This window comes from Henckelia pumila, chromosome 2 (assembly GCF_033568475.1).
Source record: "Henckelia pumila isolate YLH828 chromosome 2, ASM3356847v2, whole genome shotgun sequence".
Taxonomy (NCBI): Eukaryota; Viridiplantae; Streptophyta; class Magnoliopsida; order Lamiales; family Gesneriaceae; genus Henckelia; species Henckelia pumila.
Window position 1 is genome coordinate 177295747 of NC_133121.1, and position 16300 is coordinate 177312046.

Below are 16300 nucleotides of genomic sequence, written 5' to 3' on the forward strand. Positions count from 1 at the left end.
AATCTGATAGAAAGCATACTTTAACAATCTCCACCTATATTCTTTCATGTTGAATGTTGCTCTCCATCCTAGCCTCCTTGGCTAATTTCCAATCACCGCATTAACTAAGTCCAAACATTTTTTGAACTTAGTATATGGCAGTGACTTCGTCATAACATCTGCAGGGTTTTCTTCTTATGCTATCTTCACAATGATCACATCTCCTTTTTCAATTACGTCTCTGACGAAATGCATCTTCACATCTATGTGTTTCGATCATTCATGATAGACTTGGTGTTTCGTCAAGTGTATTGCACTTTGGTCTACAACTTGATCTCGTTTTACACCCAACTCCGCTATCATCCCTTTTAACCACAATCCTTCCTTTATGGCCTCAGTCACAGCTATGAATTCTGCTTCAGTGGTAGAAAGGGCAAGCACTGACTGTAGATTAGACTTTCAGGTGATCGTTGTGTCATAAAAGGTGAACACATATCCAGTCAACGACTTTCTCGTGTTTAAGTTCCCAGCAAAATCTGAATCCACATATCCAACTACCGGATCAATCCCATCTTGATGTTTTTCGAACTTCAACCTCAACTCAGTTGTCTTTATGAGATATCGGAGAATCCACTTCAGAGTTTCCCAATGATATGTACCCGGATTAGCCATAAATCTTGACACAACACTAATTGCGTATGCCAGATCAGGCCTACTACACATCATTCCATATATGAGACTCCCCACTCCACTAGCATATGGAATACCAGCCATATTCATCTTGTCTTCCTCACTTTCAGGTGACTGACTCGCAGATAGCTTCAAATGCTATCCCAGAGGGGTCAAGACAGATTTTGCTTGATTTATGTTATACCGCAGAACAACCTTCTTCAAATAGTTCTTATGACTCAGATGAATATCCTGTCTTTTTCTGTTTCTCACTATGTCCATGCCCAGAATTCTCTTCGCTTCACCCAGATCTTTCATCTCAAACTCTGTGTTGAGCTGTTGTTTCAAGAAAGAACCAGATTTCTGAAAAACGACATTAGATAACACAGGTTAAATATAACACAACATGGGAAAACGAAATTTGAAATAATTGAGAAGGTAGAAAAATCAAAGATGAGTGGCAAACAACATACTATGCGCATTTATGGAGAAAACGAATGATAGAACAGAGCCGCATATAAGCACGAAAATTATAATGATTTTCCCTATTAAAAGTACTCCAACCATAATCCTCCAAAGTATAAATATCACTTCCTATAAGCTCGAGGTTTTTCAGAAAATTATTTGCTAAACTGGTACCACATAAGGTAGGAAGTCCAAGGTTCCGATTTACACATTCTGATTCAGTTTACTTTTAGGTAAGTTCACCGAACTCAGATTAAAAAATGGAAAAATAAACAATGGATCCCTTGTCTAATTTTCCAGTAATAATCCATATCCTCAGATTAAAAAGTTTTCTATTATATCCCTGTTGTCCTCTTTCTCCAGCAGGATAATAATACAGAAAAAATATTTCAATCCATTGACTAATAAAATAGTAATACAAACACAAAGAAGCAGTATATAAACAATTGTTTCCAATCACTCTTTGACCATGTTCATTGAAGGTTGCAAATCCTATCCACGTCATTCCTGGAATCAAGCGACCGATCGAAAACTATGACAGAAAGCTAAACAAAGCACATGCAATCTGTTCACTACCCTCTCAAATGGTAAATTTCTTAAATAAAAACAGGTCAAATAATCGAGGACGAATCTGACTAGAGACCATTATAATGACAGAGAAATAACAGATGTAAACCTCATAATGACAGAATATTTCAATTCATAGATACTTAAATCCGCACTATTCAGTCTATCTGCTAAAGCACTCGCCCTTTGGTTCAACCTTTCAAGCTTACTCTTTTTGTCGTGTGTAGTTTCTCCCATATCCGGATTCTGTGTGGATTCACAAATCTGAATTTTCCTTCCTTTTTATCTCCCAACATTTTTTTGTAAAGATACCTTTTATTGTAAATATAATAAAATAAACATGCATGTAAGCACAAATATGAAGTTGCTGAATTACTTAGCTTAAACCAAAAAAACTTACCATATATAGGCAATTACACAATTGCCTGATATTGGCCCAACTTGATACAAACCATCAATGTCTTCATAGTGCAAAAAAATTACACAATCATCATCGAACACCTCACGATCTAAACGCAGTGATATAAATCTTTCTTCACCCAAAGCATGCTTGCTATAACAATACATCATATGTAGTGATATTGGGACAGCAGGTGACACAACATGTTTCTCTTTGGGTGGTGCCAAATCCTTCTTTCGAGGCTTCTATTAATTGTAAATACATACAAGTTAGATAGGTTGAATAATGAAAAAATTTACAATATCACATATACCTTATCTTGCTCCACTATCAAGTGCTGTGGCCAAGCCACATGGGTTCCAAGAGCATCACCCACTACACATTCATTTGCAATAGGAAATGGCAAAGGCACTGATTTCTCAGCTACTACATCAACAGAGACTCGGTAACAATTGAATGGTAATGTAACCCCATGAAGCAACTTTTGAGGATCAACACAAATAAATGTACCATAAGCAACAATATTTGTGCTAGATTCCAAAGTTAATGCAGCTGATTTACCCTAAAAAAGACAAATAGGCATGTCAATAAATTTTATTACCTCTATTTAATATTACTAAAACTACTGCCATACCTGTAAAGCATCGACTTTGCTCAAAATCTGCATGTCTTCATGATCATTGTCTTCCATATTGGCTTGGTTTACTTGATTTTTCACTGAGCAACTGCCTTTTGTCCTCCATTAAAACGTCGCGTGCACCCATGTTATACATCATTGTTTCAAGTCTTTGAATATGTGCACCTTGTTCTGAAATTACTCTATTTGCTTCCATCAACTTCCTTTCATGCTCATTGATTACATCTGTGGGAACTCCAACGCTCTTCAATGTTCTGCCAGCATTGAAATATAAGGTTGGAGTGACATGACCTCCAATCCCCCTCACACGCCCATCATATTCTTTGGTTTCAAGTGCTTTTGTAAGGATATCCTCTTTTGTCCCTTCAATTCTCAGCACACCATCTCGTTTTTATTGGATATAATCATCCTGTCATGCACATTAAAAGAATAATTAATAATCCAATATTAAAATTTCAACAAAATTGTTGATTTTTTGAAATGTGAATTCACTTACAATCTTTTGTACTCTATGCGTCAAATCCTCCCCTTCAAAGTCTCCTGCTTTGTTGGCTCGTCCTTTCTTCCACATAATAGCCCTGTTAATGTCATCATCGTCACATAATTCAGCCGCCTACAACAAGAAAAATACAATAACATATGTGAATAAATTGTATGTGAATAATTTGGAGGGTTTGTAAAGAAGTACTTACTATTTCAGACGCAAAGCGTGCATATCCCTTGCGTGAAAGCCGATGAGGATATACGTTTTGTTTTCTTCTCTCTTTTTGTTTCTCACTTAGTTTCTAGTCATTTCAAATATGCGACAAACCAAATTTGAATAATAGTTAAAGAATGACTTTTTGTTGATTATGTATAAATTATAAATAATAAAGAATCTTACAATGAAGTCTCCAGACATACGACTGATGACAAACGCACTCCAATCATCTTTTGGTATACCATGACCAGCAGGAGGCTCAAACAACTCCTCAGGTTTATCAAGCTTGCTTAAAATAAACGTCTGAGTGAGATGGGATTTGTATTGACGCCACTTACTGTTTGCTGATCTCAAACAACCCTTCTTCCACTTTGCGTCAACATTATATAACAACTACAAATAACAAAAGCGAAAATACATTAGAAAGATTTAATCACTAATATTAAATATATCCTAAATTTTAATACATGCTAAATTACTTACATTAACCGAATCCCATATCATTGAAAGAGTGGGTGCCCAGTGAGCCAACTTGTGGCTATGGGCTTTGATGACTCTTTGTACAAACGATCTTTTGTTTAATATAATTTACACTTTTATTAATGGCAATGACTTTATCTTTCTTCATATTGTTATATTGTGATATACTATTGTTGTTTTGATAAATACCTTGAATATACTATAGTGTATGTAAGATGTGGTAGAACATGGGGATGTCTATCATGAAATACATCTTATAGTCACTGTATATTCTAAACTGTTCCTAGTCAATTGAGCCGTCCGATAATAAGGATAAGGATCGCTCGAGTTTGAGACTAGCATTTGCGATACGGAGTACCACGTTTCATTGGTAGGGAACATGGAGATGTTCGAAGCATGCAAATGGATATTCATAGGATGAATAATCGAACTACCCTATCCGGACTTTCCAAGTGGTTATCACTTATCGAGTGGATAAAGTCCGCGGTTTTGGTTGTACACCATTAGTCCTTACTACTTGAAACATCATGGAGACTCTATATGCTAGTACTGTGCTTTGACTCGTTTACCGACTCTATGGGGGTCATCAGGTGTCGGGATTGGGTACAGTTACAACACATATAGGAGTCGATGCATTGTTGTCAAGGATTCACCACATACTTGCGAGTGTGGATATCCTATGCGATCTGAGGAGATATTAGTGTGACGAATCTCTGGCCAGAGTACTTGATGTGATTTAAGAAATGGTTTCTTAGTAGCACATGCGATGTCACTAATTTGATCTTCAAGATGTATTGCATAGTTATCGAATCTTGAGCGACTCTCGATATACCAATGGTTGTTGATTCGATCGGGATATATGGATGAAGGGACCGTACTGTACGCTAACCAAAATCTACTGGTTCTTGTAGGCACTATCAGTGATACCTAGGGAATCATGGGGCGATGTTGCTAGGCGCTTTACCATGATTCGTTGGGCAAGTCGGAAATCGTTGTTCCGAGTCACAAGGAGTTGTGAGCCCACGGCTAGCTGTATCCCTGAACCATTGAGGGTCACACAGTGTAATGGAGTTTTTAATCCCCGTTGAGATAGTTAAATTTAAAGAGTTAAATTTAATGAATAAAGAAGTTGGACTTCTTAAATAAGAGTAAGGGAGTAGGATTTCCTAAAATGACATAGGGATGTACATTTTTGGAAATCACTGAATTCGGATTCAGGAAAATTTATCTTGACTTTAAAATGTGCAGAAATGGTTTCTGTGCACATTGGTAAAATTGGTTTATCAATCGGAGTCACAATGAATTTTATATTAATTTCTGAACATGCGGGCTTTGCTTGTCGGGCCTCAACTTATGACTAATGGGCCCTAAGGTGTTAGTGGCCTGTATTATAAATAAGTTATTGCAGTACAGAAATTAGACACAACAGGTCATTATTTTGAGAGCAGAATTTCGAAACCCTAGCCCCTTTCACTCTCACAATTCGGCCGCCCCTCCTTGCTCTGTCAGAGAATTTCCGGTCTGTGATTTTTAATTGCAGTCAGGAATAACGAATCAGATTCGTTTAATCTCTTCGCAGAAAACTTCTGATAGATTTTCTAGTGCAATCTATCAGAGGGATTTAAACCCCATTCGTGGACCTGATTGAAGGAGTTCATCAGTTCCTGGGAGAGACAACAAGAGCAGATTAATTCTGTTGGTGTCCAATAATCTCGCTTCGAGATTGAAGGTAAAATTTAATTAATTGTTATTTGAATTTTACACACACAAATAATTTAATCGTTAAACGGTTGATACCCACACTATGGAATTGTTCCATGATAAAATTTTTAAACTTCCGCTGCACCGGGTAACAATCGTGATTGATCTGAACGCCAGTTTTCCAACAATCAATTCTTTAACATCTACTGGAACTTGCTTCCAAGTCTTGTAAGAAATCTTAACCTTTTCCCGTGTAACCACACCAATGTAGCTCTGCATTGCAATAGCAACTTCTCCAACTGGATGTCCAAGTTTATTGAATGCAACATCCTTTTTAACTCCTTGAGCTCTTTGTATTGAAAGACTATCCGTTTTTGTGCGACCTCTAGGAGTTCTAGTGATTTCGGTGTCAGCAGAATCCAACCCAGTATTACCACACCAACTCTCTCTAGTGGCAGCATATTCGACTTTTTCTTTTCCCTTGCCCATTTTTGAGTATACTCTAGAGGCAGCATATTCTACTTTTTCTTTACCCTTTCCCATTTTTTCTTTTTTCACTAATCTTTATTGTTTGCAATTGTAGAGGGCAGAACCAACTTCACTTTGTCATGTAAACCCCTGCATAAAAGAGTAAATTTAATAAGAGCTGAATTTGTTTGCTATATAGACCATCCCCTTTAAAAATGACCAAGTACAATAATATTGAACAAACATATAAATATGCTTATAACACGCCTTGATTGTCTAGAAATATTCCAAACTGAGAGCACAAAATAAAAAGTCTGAGAGAAAATTGACAGGGAGGCCTATAACAAAACAAAAAAACTGCGAAGAGAACAAATAACAAGCCCAGGTGGTCAAATGGTGAATCCTTTGAATATTGCAATTCCTTCTTTTCCTATATGTGTATGCTAGAAACTAAACAACGGTTTTTTATTACTATTATATTATGTTTTATTGCTTCACGCTTCTTAATCGTAAAGAAACATTTTATCAGGATCAAGTGACCACAACATTGAAGCAAATATTACTCTATGGATCTGAATAATAGAAACAGCCATCCCATATATTTCATTAAAAATATGGAACATGATCGCAAAAAATTTCCTGTAAATAATCGATGATTAAATAAACCAAGAATCAAAATTCAATCCGTGCCCAGAAACGCAACAACTCCTACAACAGGTTAAAAATTGAACAGAAACAAGGTTTTGGTATCAATACCTCAAGACTCAACCAACCTCAACTGTAAAACTATCCGGATATTATTTTTAAAAAAATAAACTAAACATATTGCAAAAGGAAATCAGTAGCAGGAAAAACGCATGGACTAAGAACAGAACGGAGACCACAATAAATTGAAGAAACCATCAAAAGTATATTGATTCTTCATCGTAAATCCTATACTCAGAAACTCAATATCTCGCAAAACCAATCAAGAAACAAAGAAATACAAGTTGATCATATCATAACCCATAAAATCTTCATTAACACTGATCAAGGATGACAATTAAGAAACCATCAAACTCCAACGTATTGATTAAAACAAAAGCAAAAGGTAACAAATCATTCGGTCTTTCAAAATGACCATATAAAGAGGGAGCGGATAGTGAAGAACAAAAACTTTTCAGGAAAAAACCATCAAAATCAGTCATCCCGAAAACAGGCCCGATAATCTGAAACAGAGTGCTGGTCACTTAAGTGCATATCACTTGGATTTAAAACACCTTACAACCCAGCCTGTGAAATTTTATCTTGTACCTTGGATTCGTGAATAACTTAACAAGAAAAGAAGGCAAACCACCTAGAATTGGTTAATGGGATCTTGAAATATATCTTGTACCTTGGATTCGTTAATAACATTTGTTTGCATGGTTCATTGGGCAGCTTTATATTTGTTCTCCAATAGCTTTTGAGAAGCCAAAACCTACAGCAATTACATGCACTGATAAGTTTTCTCTAGTTGTCAAACTCTTTCCTGTGAACTTTTAGATTCATTATGTAATCACAAAGAAATGCATGGTCCATAAATAAGAAAGAAAGATATGCAACAACAAAAAACAAGAACAACTCAAGTAAGATAGAACTCTCAATATCCAAGATCTACTGATTTGCCCTTCTTCGATTACTAAATGTCAAAAAATATCTGATCATAAATAACAATATCAAACAAGCATCTTCAAAGCGTAAATAACATATCAATTTTTTACAAACTCATCTCAAAAGTGAAACTTCAGTACTTAATTATTTTCTACCCAAATCCCATCACAGTCTTCACGAATGCATGATTCATTGTCATCTGCAACATCAACATCCATTGGTGCTAACCCTCTGCTATAAGACTGATAATGCATTGCAGTTTTTTCCAACTCTTCACCCTTTGTGTATTCAAAGTACTCCCTACTTGGAGTCGCAAGTACAACACTCCATAAAGGATCTTCGGGATCTTCAATGTAAAAAACTTGCTTCTCTTGGCTCGCTAAAATAAATGAATCAGATTTGAATCCAATTCTATGGAGGTTTACCAACGTGAATCCAAGATCATCTACCTTGATACCATTACTATTCTCCACCCAATTACATTTAAACATCGGAATTTGAAATTTGTGGTAATCAACCACCCATATTTCTTGTATTACTCCATAAAAAACCATATCTGACACGATAGGATGTTTATCCTTTGCACTAGAAACTTGCATTGTCTTTGCAAGTAAGCTGACTCCGGAGTTTTGAGCAACTCGCACATCATCACGCTCTCTTGTAGCATAAGCAACCCCATCAATCAAATAGCTAGAGTACTTTAAGACTTGCTTGGAAGGTTCACGCCTTTCGGATACTTGATAAGTGGAATGATCATCTACACGTGCAACCTATATTATTTATGTGATAACTTATTATTTATGCACAATCATGATAATTAATGTATGCCAATTGTGATAATAAATGAACTCACACGATCAAGCAACCAGGTACTAAACGTTCGGTTATGCTCATCCTGTAACCACTTCTTGGACTTAGCCTTTTGTGGAAATCTTGCATTCAAATATGTCATGTGTTCCCTATTAAAATTATTATTAAGAGTAAGATAACATGTAGATTTAAGAAAACTTAATGAACATATTAGTAAGTGGAAGAATTTACTTGATATAGCGATCAGTGTCAACATAATTTTCCAATACATAACGATGTGCTTGTTGCAACTCATCATCAGTAATGGATTGCACAACTACAGCCGACAAAGGCTTAGTAAGTTCTATTTGTCAATGACTTGTAGGGATCCCAATTGTGTGCAAACTACCAAGATAGTCTGAGCAAAATTCAACCACCTCTTCAGCAATATAACATTCAGCCATGCAAACTTCCGGTCTATTGCGATTTCGCACATAACCTTTCAAAATATTCATGTATCTTTCAATGGGATACATGTACCTATACCAAACTGGGCCACAAAATTTCACCTCTCGCACAAGATGAACTGTTAAATGAATCATTATGTCAAAAAACGAAGGTGGAAAATACTTTTCAAGTAAACACAATATGATCACAATCTCTCTCTGCAGCTCATCCAACTTTGACGGATCTACCACTTTATTACATAGCTCATTGAAGAAGAAGCACAAACGAGTGATACTGTCTCTAACATGTTTGGGCAAGACACCACGGATGGCCACTGTAAGTAATTGTTGCATTAAAGTGTGGTAGTCGTGTGAATTAAGGCCAACAAGTTTCAAGTCCTTCATTGAAACAAAGTTTTTAACGTTGGATGAGTAACATGTAGGTAATTGCATTCCAGACAAAGAATTCAAAATCTTTTTTTTCTCATCCTTTGTAAGTGTATAACATGCTGCTGGCAGAAAAGATTTCTTCTCCCCCATCACTGGAGCCAAGTCTGTCCTCAAATTCATTTTAGCAAGGTCTAATCTGGCTGCAATTCCGTCCTTTGTTTTTCCCGGAATGTCAAGCAACGTACCGAGAAGACTTTCACAGACGTTCTTTTCTATATGCATCATATCAAGAACATGTCTAACATATAGATGTTTCCAATACTCAAGTTCAAAGAAAATTTATTTCTTTTTCCAGCATGATTTTATATCATCCTTCGTGGATTGAATATTCCTTCTCATTTTTCCCCAATGACAATTAATTCTATCTACTTTTTTTAACACTTCATCGCCACTCAATGGTTTTGGTGCAGGGTTGAACTCTTGATCCCCATTAAATGCCTTTCTTTGCCTTCGATAAGGATGATTTGCAGGTAGAAACCTTCTATGGCCTGTGTACGATATTTTTCTACTATGTTTCAACCTTGTTAAATATGCTTCTTCACCACAAATCGGACATGCGTGATATCCTTTCACAATACATCCTGACAAGTTTCCATATGCAGGAAAATCATTGATCATCTACAACAAGACAACTCTAAGGGAGAAGGTTTCTTGTCTATATTCATCATATGCTTCAACACCTGTATCCCATAGGAATTTCAAGTCATCGATTAGAGGTGCTAAGTAAACATCAATATCATTTCCCGATTGTTTGGGACCAGAAATCAACATTGTGAGCATCATAAATTTTCTCTTCATACACAACCAGGGGGGAAGATTGTAAGTGATCATTAAAACTGACCAAAAACTATATGTAGAACTCATCAAACCATGAGGATTGATCCCGTCAGCTGAAATGGCCAATCTAAGGTTTCTTGCATCAGCAGCAAAATTTGGCCACTTCTGATCTACTAATTTCCAAGAAGGTGCATCAGCTGGATGGCGTAAGTATTCGTCATGAAGTCTTTTATCAGCATGCCAAGTCAGCTCCTTGGATAACTCCTTATTCCGAAACATTCGTACAAATCTTGGAATTGGAGGGAAGTATCATAGAACCTTTGCAGGAACTCCTTCCTTTATCGTATATTTTTGGCCCATCTTCCACCTTGACATCCCACAAGTAGGACAAATGTTAAAATCCTCATACTTCTTCCGGTATAAGATGCAATCATTAGGGCAAGCATGGATTTTTTCATAATTAATCCCTAATGCACACAAGCTTTTCTTTGCATCATAGAAATATAAAGGCAATTCATTGTCATGTGAAAGCATTTCTCCTAACAAATTGAGTAGGTCGGTGCAACTTTTGTCACTCCAACTATATTTGGCTTTCAAGTTGAATAATTTTACAACTGCAGATAACCTTGTAAATTTACTGCATCCAGGATATAAAGGTTTCTCAGCATCTTCAAGTAGATTTTTGAATTTTGTTGGATCCTCGGCATAACTATCAAATGCAGCATGTACCATATCTATTGGTTCCTCGGCGTTAAACTTTGGTTCATCTTCCCTCTCTTGATCACGATCATTCTTTGAGTTTTTTATCGCAGACCTTTCACCATGCCATATCCAAGTATGATATGTCAAATCTATACCATTAGAATACATGTGTGCCCTTATAGTTTCTACATTTTTCTTCTTCAGATTACCACATCTTGTACATGGACAAGATATTGCTTCTGGATCCTCGGAATTTTTATTGCAAATTCCAAGAAAGATTCTACTCCATGCTCATATTCACTTGATAACCGAGACTTTGACATCCATTCTTTGTCCATTCTTGTTACTTGTTCGATCGGCTTCTTTGAGATTCATTTGCAATAAAACCAATATAATACACAAGTAACGTAAATTAATAATACAAAAAAAATACTTTTTAATTTTTCGAAAGTTGTTTTCAAACTTAAAGAAAGCAGACAATGAAATTGGAATCTAAAATTTGGTCTCATTTTTCAGAAGTTGTTGTTTTCAAACTGACGGTGGTTTCCCTTTATTTGTAAGGTTACTCTCTCACTTTTCATATTTCCCTTCTTTTTTTCATTTTTAATTTTTTATAAATAAAAATAAATAAATTATTTATACAAAAATTGAAATTTGAAAATTGAGTCATATTACATGGAAAATAATAATAATAATAATAACAAAGACAAAAAAATAATTTCCAGCAAGGAAGAAATAGTTAAAAAAAATCTAAATTAATACTTTATGAATAAATAAAAAAACCAAAGTTTTACCAACATTGTAAGAAATTCAACTACGTAACCAGTGGCAAATATGATGCGCATATCCGCATATGACATTTAAAGAAAAATAGACATGATAAAATCTGAAAAATGAAGTTAGTGCATTACAAAACCAAAATTAAAAATTTAATGTCGACCCATGCAAACAAAAAAAGAGTATATGTTAATGGACAAGAAATCATAATTTAAACCAACTATATTGTTTAATGAAAAAATAATATTTTTAAAAAAACAACTCGAGTTGTCAATTAGCTACTATACAATAATTCATAATCATTCTATGGAATGAAAGATGTGATTCAATAGGAAATTAAATTTCATTTTCATCTCTTAAGACTCTCTTCCAACCAAGTGTTATGGAGGGAAAAAAAAGAAAGAAAAAGTTTGGATTACCAGAACAAAAGACAAGCAAGGGAATTTTGAGTATCGAAGATAGTTTGAAGCGCTGCAGCCTTAGCGAAACTGCATACTACATCACAGCTCACCACCTACCATGTAACCAAATAAAAGATGAGAGTAAAATATTATTACATTAGCTTCAAGCAGTAAAAATACTCATAATGGCAGCAAGAACATCTCAATCAAACACCAACAACAACCACTCCCCTTCAAACCAACACAGTAGCTTATTACATGGGTATCGCTCGCACCTTCTGAATTCAAAACAACTGGCCAGTAGCTTATTTTCATTTAGAACAGGTTGACGTGAATGGACCAAACACAGCTCCGGTGTATGAATTCCTGAAGAAAAATACTGGGGGATTGCTTGGTGATTTGATTAAATGGAACTTCGAGAAGGATATACATAAGGCACTGGCAGCGAAGAAATCCTGTCAAAAATAATTAAAAACTCACTCAATTTCAACTAATTGAAACTGCCACAAATGTTCCCACATCCCCAAACCATCATCATAGATGATAGCTTGTGAATTACACACGCACACACAAATCTTTACATCCCAACAAAACAAACATGCAAAAGAAAACCCACAATTGAATGGTAATGTAAAGGATTCACCTTGGATTACGGGACAAATCAATCACCAAAAAAGAACTAATCCATTTGCAGAAGACACAGAAATGGCTTCAAAATCCAGCAAACTCCGAATAAGTAAACAAATGTACACAAATCACAGAAGACGTAAGAATGCACATCTAGGATCAGTCACTTCATGATCTTTTATACAGCCAAATAATTAAAAAAAAACAAAATATCATCAGGCTACATATGTTTTTCACTAAAATTACAATAATCCCACCTTATGATGATAAGATATAAGCAGCCTGAGTCCTTACAGAACTAGGAATTAACATAACATTTTGCATCAAAGCAACAAGTTATAAGCCAGACCCAAATATCAAATACAAAAAATTGCAGATTCAAACTCGCATCTGTTTTCAACAATTAATTAAAATGACAGCATTTTGATCACCAATCGACTGTAATCAGCGAGTTACTAAATAAAACAGAAACAACGCTCTTACGTTTTCCTCAGGGCTACATATGAATTCAACTCTTTGATCTGAAATAAAAAAGGAAATAAAATGAAAAACTTCACAAGAGTAAGAAAACAAAAACTGCATCAGTATGCACGTGTTCTGGGTATCAGGATGCTGCAAAAAGTCTAAAACAATTATCTAAACATGATGAATTCAAGACATAAGACCCATGACAAAAATCAAAAGTATAATACATCAGAACATTAAGACCACATAAACCACTTAGAACTTTTAGAAGACCAATTTATAATCATTTTTTGCAACAGCGGCTTTGCATTCCACCATTCAAAATTGACCATTATCTGATGTGAGTATAATAATAGAACACCATGATGATCATTAATGTAACATCCAGCAGTATGGTGCCCACTCACATAACCTATATCATATACTGCTGCCTAAGAGTGAGCAAAAGTAACAAGAAACTAATATAAATTCATGATTTATCAAGCAAGTTGTAAGCTTTTCTCTAACTAATAGTAGTCCTATCCAAATCAACCACAAATTGCACATCAACTGGACGAAGAAAAAGATTAACAAAATAAATTATTCGCATGTAAAAAAAACCCTTTGGAGCAGCCCAAAAAACAGAGAAAGTTGTATAACAGAACAAAATTTTATGTCATCATTAAGTTGGACACATCTTCGATGAACAAAAGTTGGATCTAGTAAGACTGTAAGCCGGGTCGCCTCCATTGGCTGACCTTCATACTCTATGTGCATTTATTACAAGTAAAATCCTTGATTTGATATTATCAACTAAATAGGCGTAAAGCCTTTTTTTAAATAAAAAAAAAACTTGTGCGCAGCTAGGAGTTCCCAAAATATAGTGAGGTAAAATGGAAAGAATTCAGCTGATGAAAACTTACTGTTGCCAAAATTCGCCAGTAGCTATTGATATTAATTTATCCAACTAATATATTCTTCACGTAGTCAAAATTATAAAACTCTACGATTAATCATTGAGATGATTATACCCAAAAAATCATTATAAAAGCATCACTAGGATAACCGACAAACAAAATTACATCAATATACATGATAAAAAAACAAAGAATTAACATGATATTCTTAGAGATAGATCTGCCAACAAAGAGCCCCATGTAGCAGAATACATGATGATATCTGGTTTTTTGTAAAAAAAGAACAAAATCCAGATAACAGGGCAAACCCACATGAAAGGCAACACTGAGGAATGAGATTTTGAGCAGCCCAAAAAACAGAGCAAGTTGTATATGAGATTTTGAGCAACCCAAAAAACACGTAACACCTCTAGATATCTCAGTTTCTTACAAAAATTTCCACACATCTAGAAATTATAAGGTTATAGAGAAATATAACGAGAATTGAATCAATTGAAGACTATGAGAGCAATGACACTTCCGACAATCATGTGGACTGTAAACACCCACTTAAAACCCTAAAGGACTTGTCGCAAATCCTTTAATAATTATTTTTTCAATCGTGACAGGCAACTACAAGAGCTACAAGAAGAGCATATTTTCATATTCACCTGTAGTGTCGTTCACTTCAAGATGTTCTACGAGAGCGTAGCAGCAGATGCGAGATGGGCTTCCCGACGGCCCGAGTGAGAACAACAGTGAGATGGGTTTGTCTTTGATCTTGTCCTTCACGCCCTTCTTCCTCCTGCCACCTCCTCGTCGTCCTCAGAAGACTGCCATACATTAAATTTTAAAGATGAAATCAGTACATATATATATATATATATATATATATATATATATGCTAGCCTAAAATTACAAAAGAAAAAAGGGACAAGAAGACGTACGGAGTTTTCAGAAGCTGCTGGATCGGCGGAAAAGACTGAAATTAAACGTACGGAGCTACAGAAGCTGCCGGATCGGCGGAGTTGGGGAGCATTGGTGTTGAAAGAGAGAAAAAAAGAGAAAGGGATCGGATGGGAGAAGTAATCGAGAAGAAATGTGAGAAGGGGTCTGATTTGGGGATTTGGGTATTATTATTTATTTTATGTTTTATTTTAAATAAAAATAATATTTTTTCTACAACACTTTTTAAAAAGTGTTGTGCTACATGGGGAAAAAAACGCTAATAGACAACACTTATAAAAGCGTTGTCTTTGACCCAAAAAAAACGCTGATTGACAACGCTTTTTAAAAAAAGCGTTGTCTTTAATTAATAAAAAACATATAACCACAACGCTTTTAGTGAAAAGCATTGTCTTTTAAAAAAAGACAACACTTTTCACTAAAAGCGTTGTCTTTTAAGTGTTGTGTTTGTGCATTTTTCTTGTAGTGCCTTCATGTCAAAATGTTGTCTCAACATTTTCTTTGTTTTCACAATCAATTCATGGTTTCTTAATTCCCATGATTAACATGTCATCTACATAAAGACAAATAATTACATATGCATTTGCAGTACCTTTAATATAGACACATTTGTCACATTCATTTATTGTGAAACCATTTGACAACATAGCAGTGTCAAACTTTTGATGCCACTATTTAGGTGCTTGTTTAAGTCCATACAATGACTTGACAAGTTTACACACCTTTTGTTCTTTTCCGGGTTCAATAAACTCTTCTGGTTGTCTTATATATATCTCTTCTTCCAACTCTCCATTCAAAAATGTTGCTTTAACATCCATTTGGTGTATCTCAAGATCATGCAATGCAGCAATAGCTATGAGCACACGAATTGATGTTATTCTAGAAACCGAAAAGTAGGTATCGAAGAAATCATATCCTTCCTTTTGTCTAAAACCTTGAACCACTAGTCAAGCTTTATATTTATCTATAGATCCATCTTCTTTGTATTTACTTCTAAGGATCCACTTAGACCCCAAAGGTTTACATCCCGGAGGGAGATGTATGATTATGCATGATGGAATCTATTTCATTTTGTATGGCTTTCTTCCAAAAATGAGCCTCACGATTTGATAAAGTCTATTGAAGAGTTCTTGGTTCATTATCTAACATGTATGTTAGAAAATCAGGACCAAACAAATTTTCAACTCTTACACGCTTGATGCGTCTTGGTTTCTCGTTGTTTTGTGGAGTTTCAATTGTTTTTTTTATGAGTTCGCTTGTTCGAACTTATTTCTTTTCTTTCTTTACATGGAAAGATATTTTCAAAGAATACAACATTCCTTGAATC

General features: G+C 35.2%; 1 protein-coding gene across 6 annotated transcripts; it reads right to left on the reverse strand.

Annotated features, from left to right (window-relative positions):
* Positions 1 to 876: 876 nt before the first annotated feature.
* LOC140880019 (uncharacterized) lies at positions 877 to 15103 on the reverse strand. 6 transcript variants are annotated; one of them, XM_073284063.1, is made up of 15 exons: positions 14955 to 15103; positions 14679 to 14840; positions 13151 to 13188; positions 12684 to 12749; positions 12316 to 12495; positions 12059 to 12153; positions 7442 to 7525; positions 5786 to 6216; positions 3901 to 3916; positions 3601 to 3810; positions 3410 to 3502; positions 3214 to 3330; positions 2715 to 3126; positions 2081 to 2325; positions 877 to 1011 (listed from the first exon to the last, which is right to left on the reverse strand). In XM_073284063.1, the coding sequence occupies exons 8-13, from the start codon at positions 6139 to 6141 to the stop codon at positions 3109 to 3111; spliced, it is 810 nt and encodes a 269-aa protein (XP_073140164.1). In that variant the 5' UTR covers positions 6142 to 6216; positions 7442 to 7525; positions 12059 to 12153; positions 12316 to 12495; positions 12684 to 12749; positions 13151 to 13188; positions 14679 to 14840; positions 14955 to 15103; the 3' UTR covers positions 877 to 1011; positions 2081 to 2325; positions 2715 to 3108. The 6 variants fall into 6 exon arrangements, 4 of the variants coding, with proteins under 4 accessions (XP_073140164.1, XP_073140166.1, XP_073140163.1 ...); XM_073284065.1 differs by having other exon boundaries at positions 2081 to 3126; positions 3214 to 3295; XM_073284062.1 differs by having other exon boundaries at positions 2081 to 3126.
* Positions 15104 to 16300: the final 1197 nt, after the last annotated feature.

Excerpts from the sequence above, each read along its gene's own strand:
- LOC140880019 (XM_073284063.1), bottom strand. The coding sequence starts at position 6,141 with ATGGGAAAGGGTAAAGAAAAAGTAGAATATGCTGCCTCTAGAGTATAC. Across the intron at positions 3,503-3,600 it reads GTATGTCTGGAGACTTCATT|AAACTAAGTGAGAAACAAAA; the intron begins GTAAGATTCTTT and ends TGAAATGACTAG. Across the intron at positions 3,331-3,409 it reads CACGCTTTGCGTCTGAAATA|GCGGCTGAATTATGTGACGA; the intron begins GTAAGTACTTCT and ends TTCTTGTTGTAG.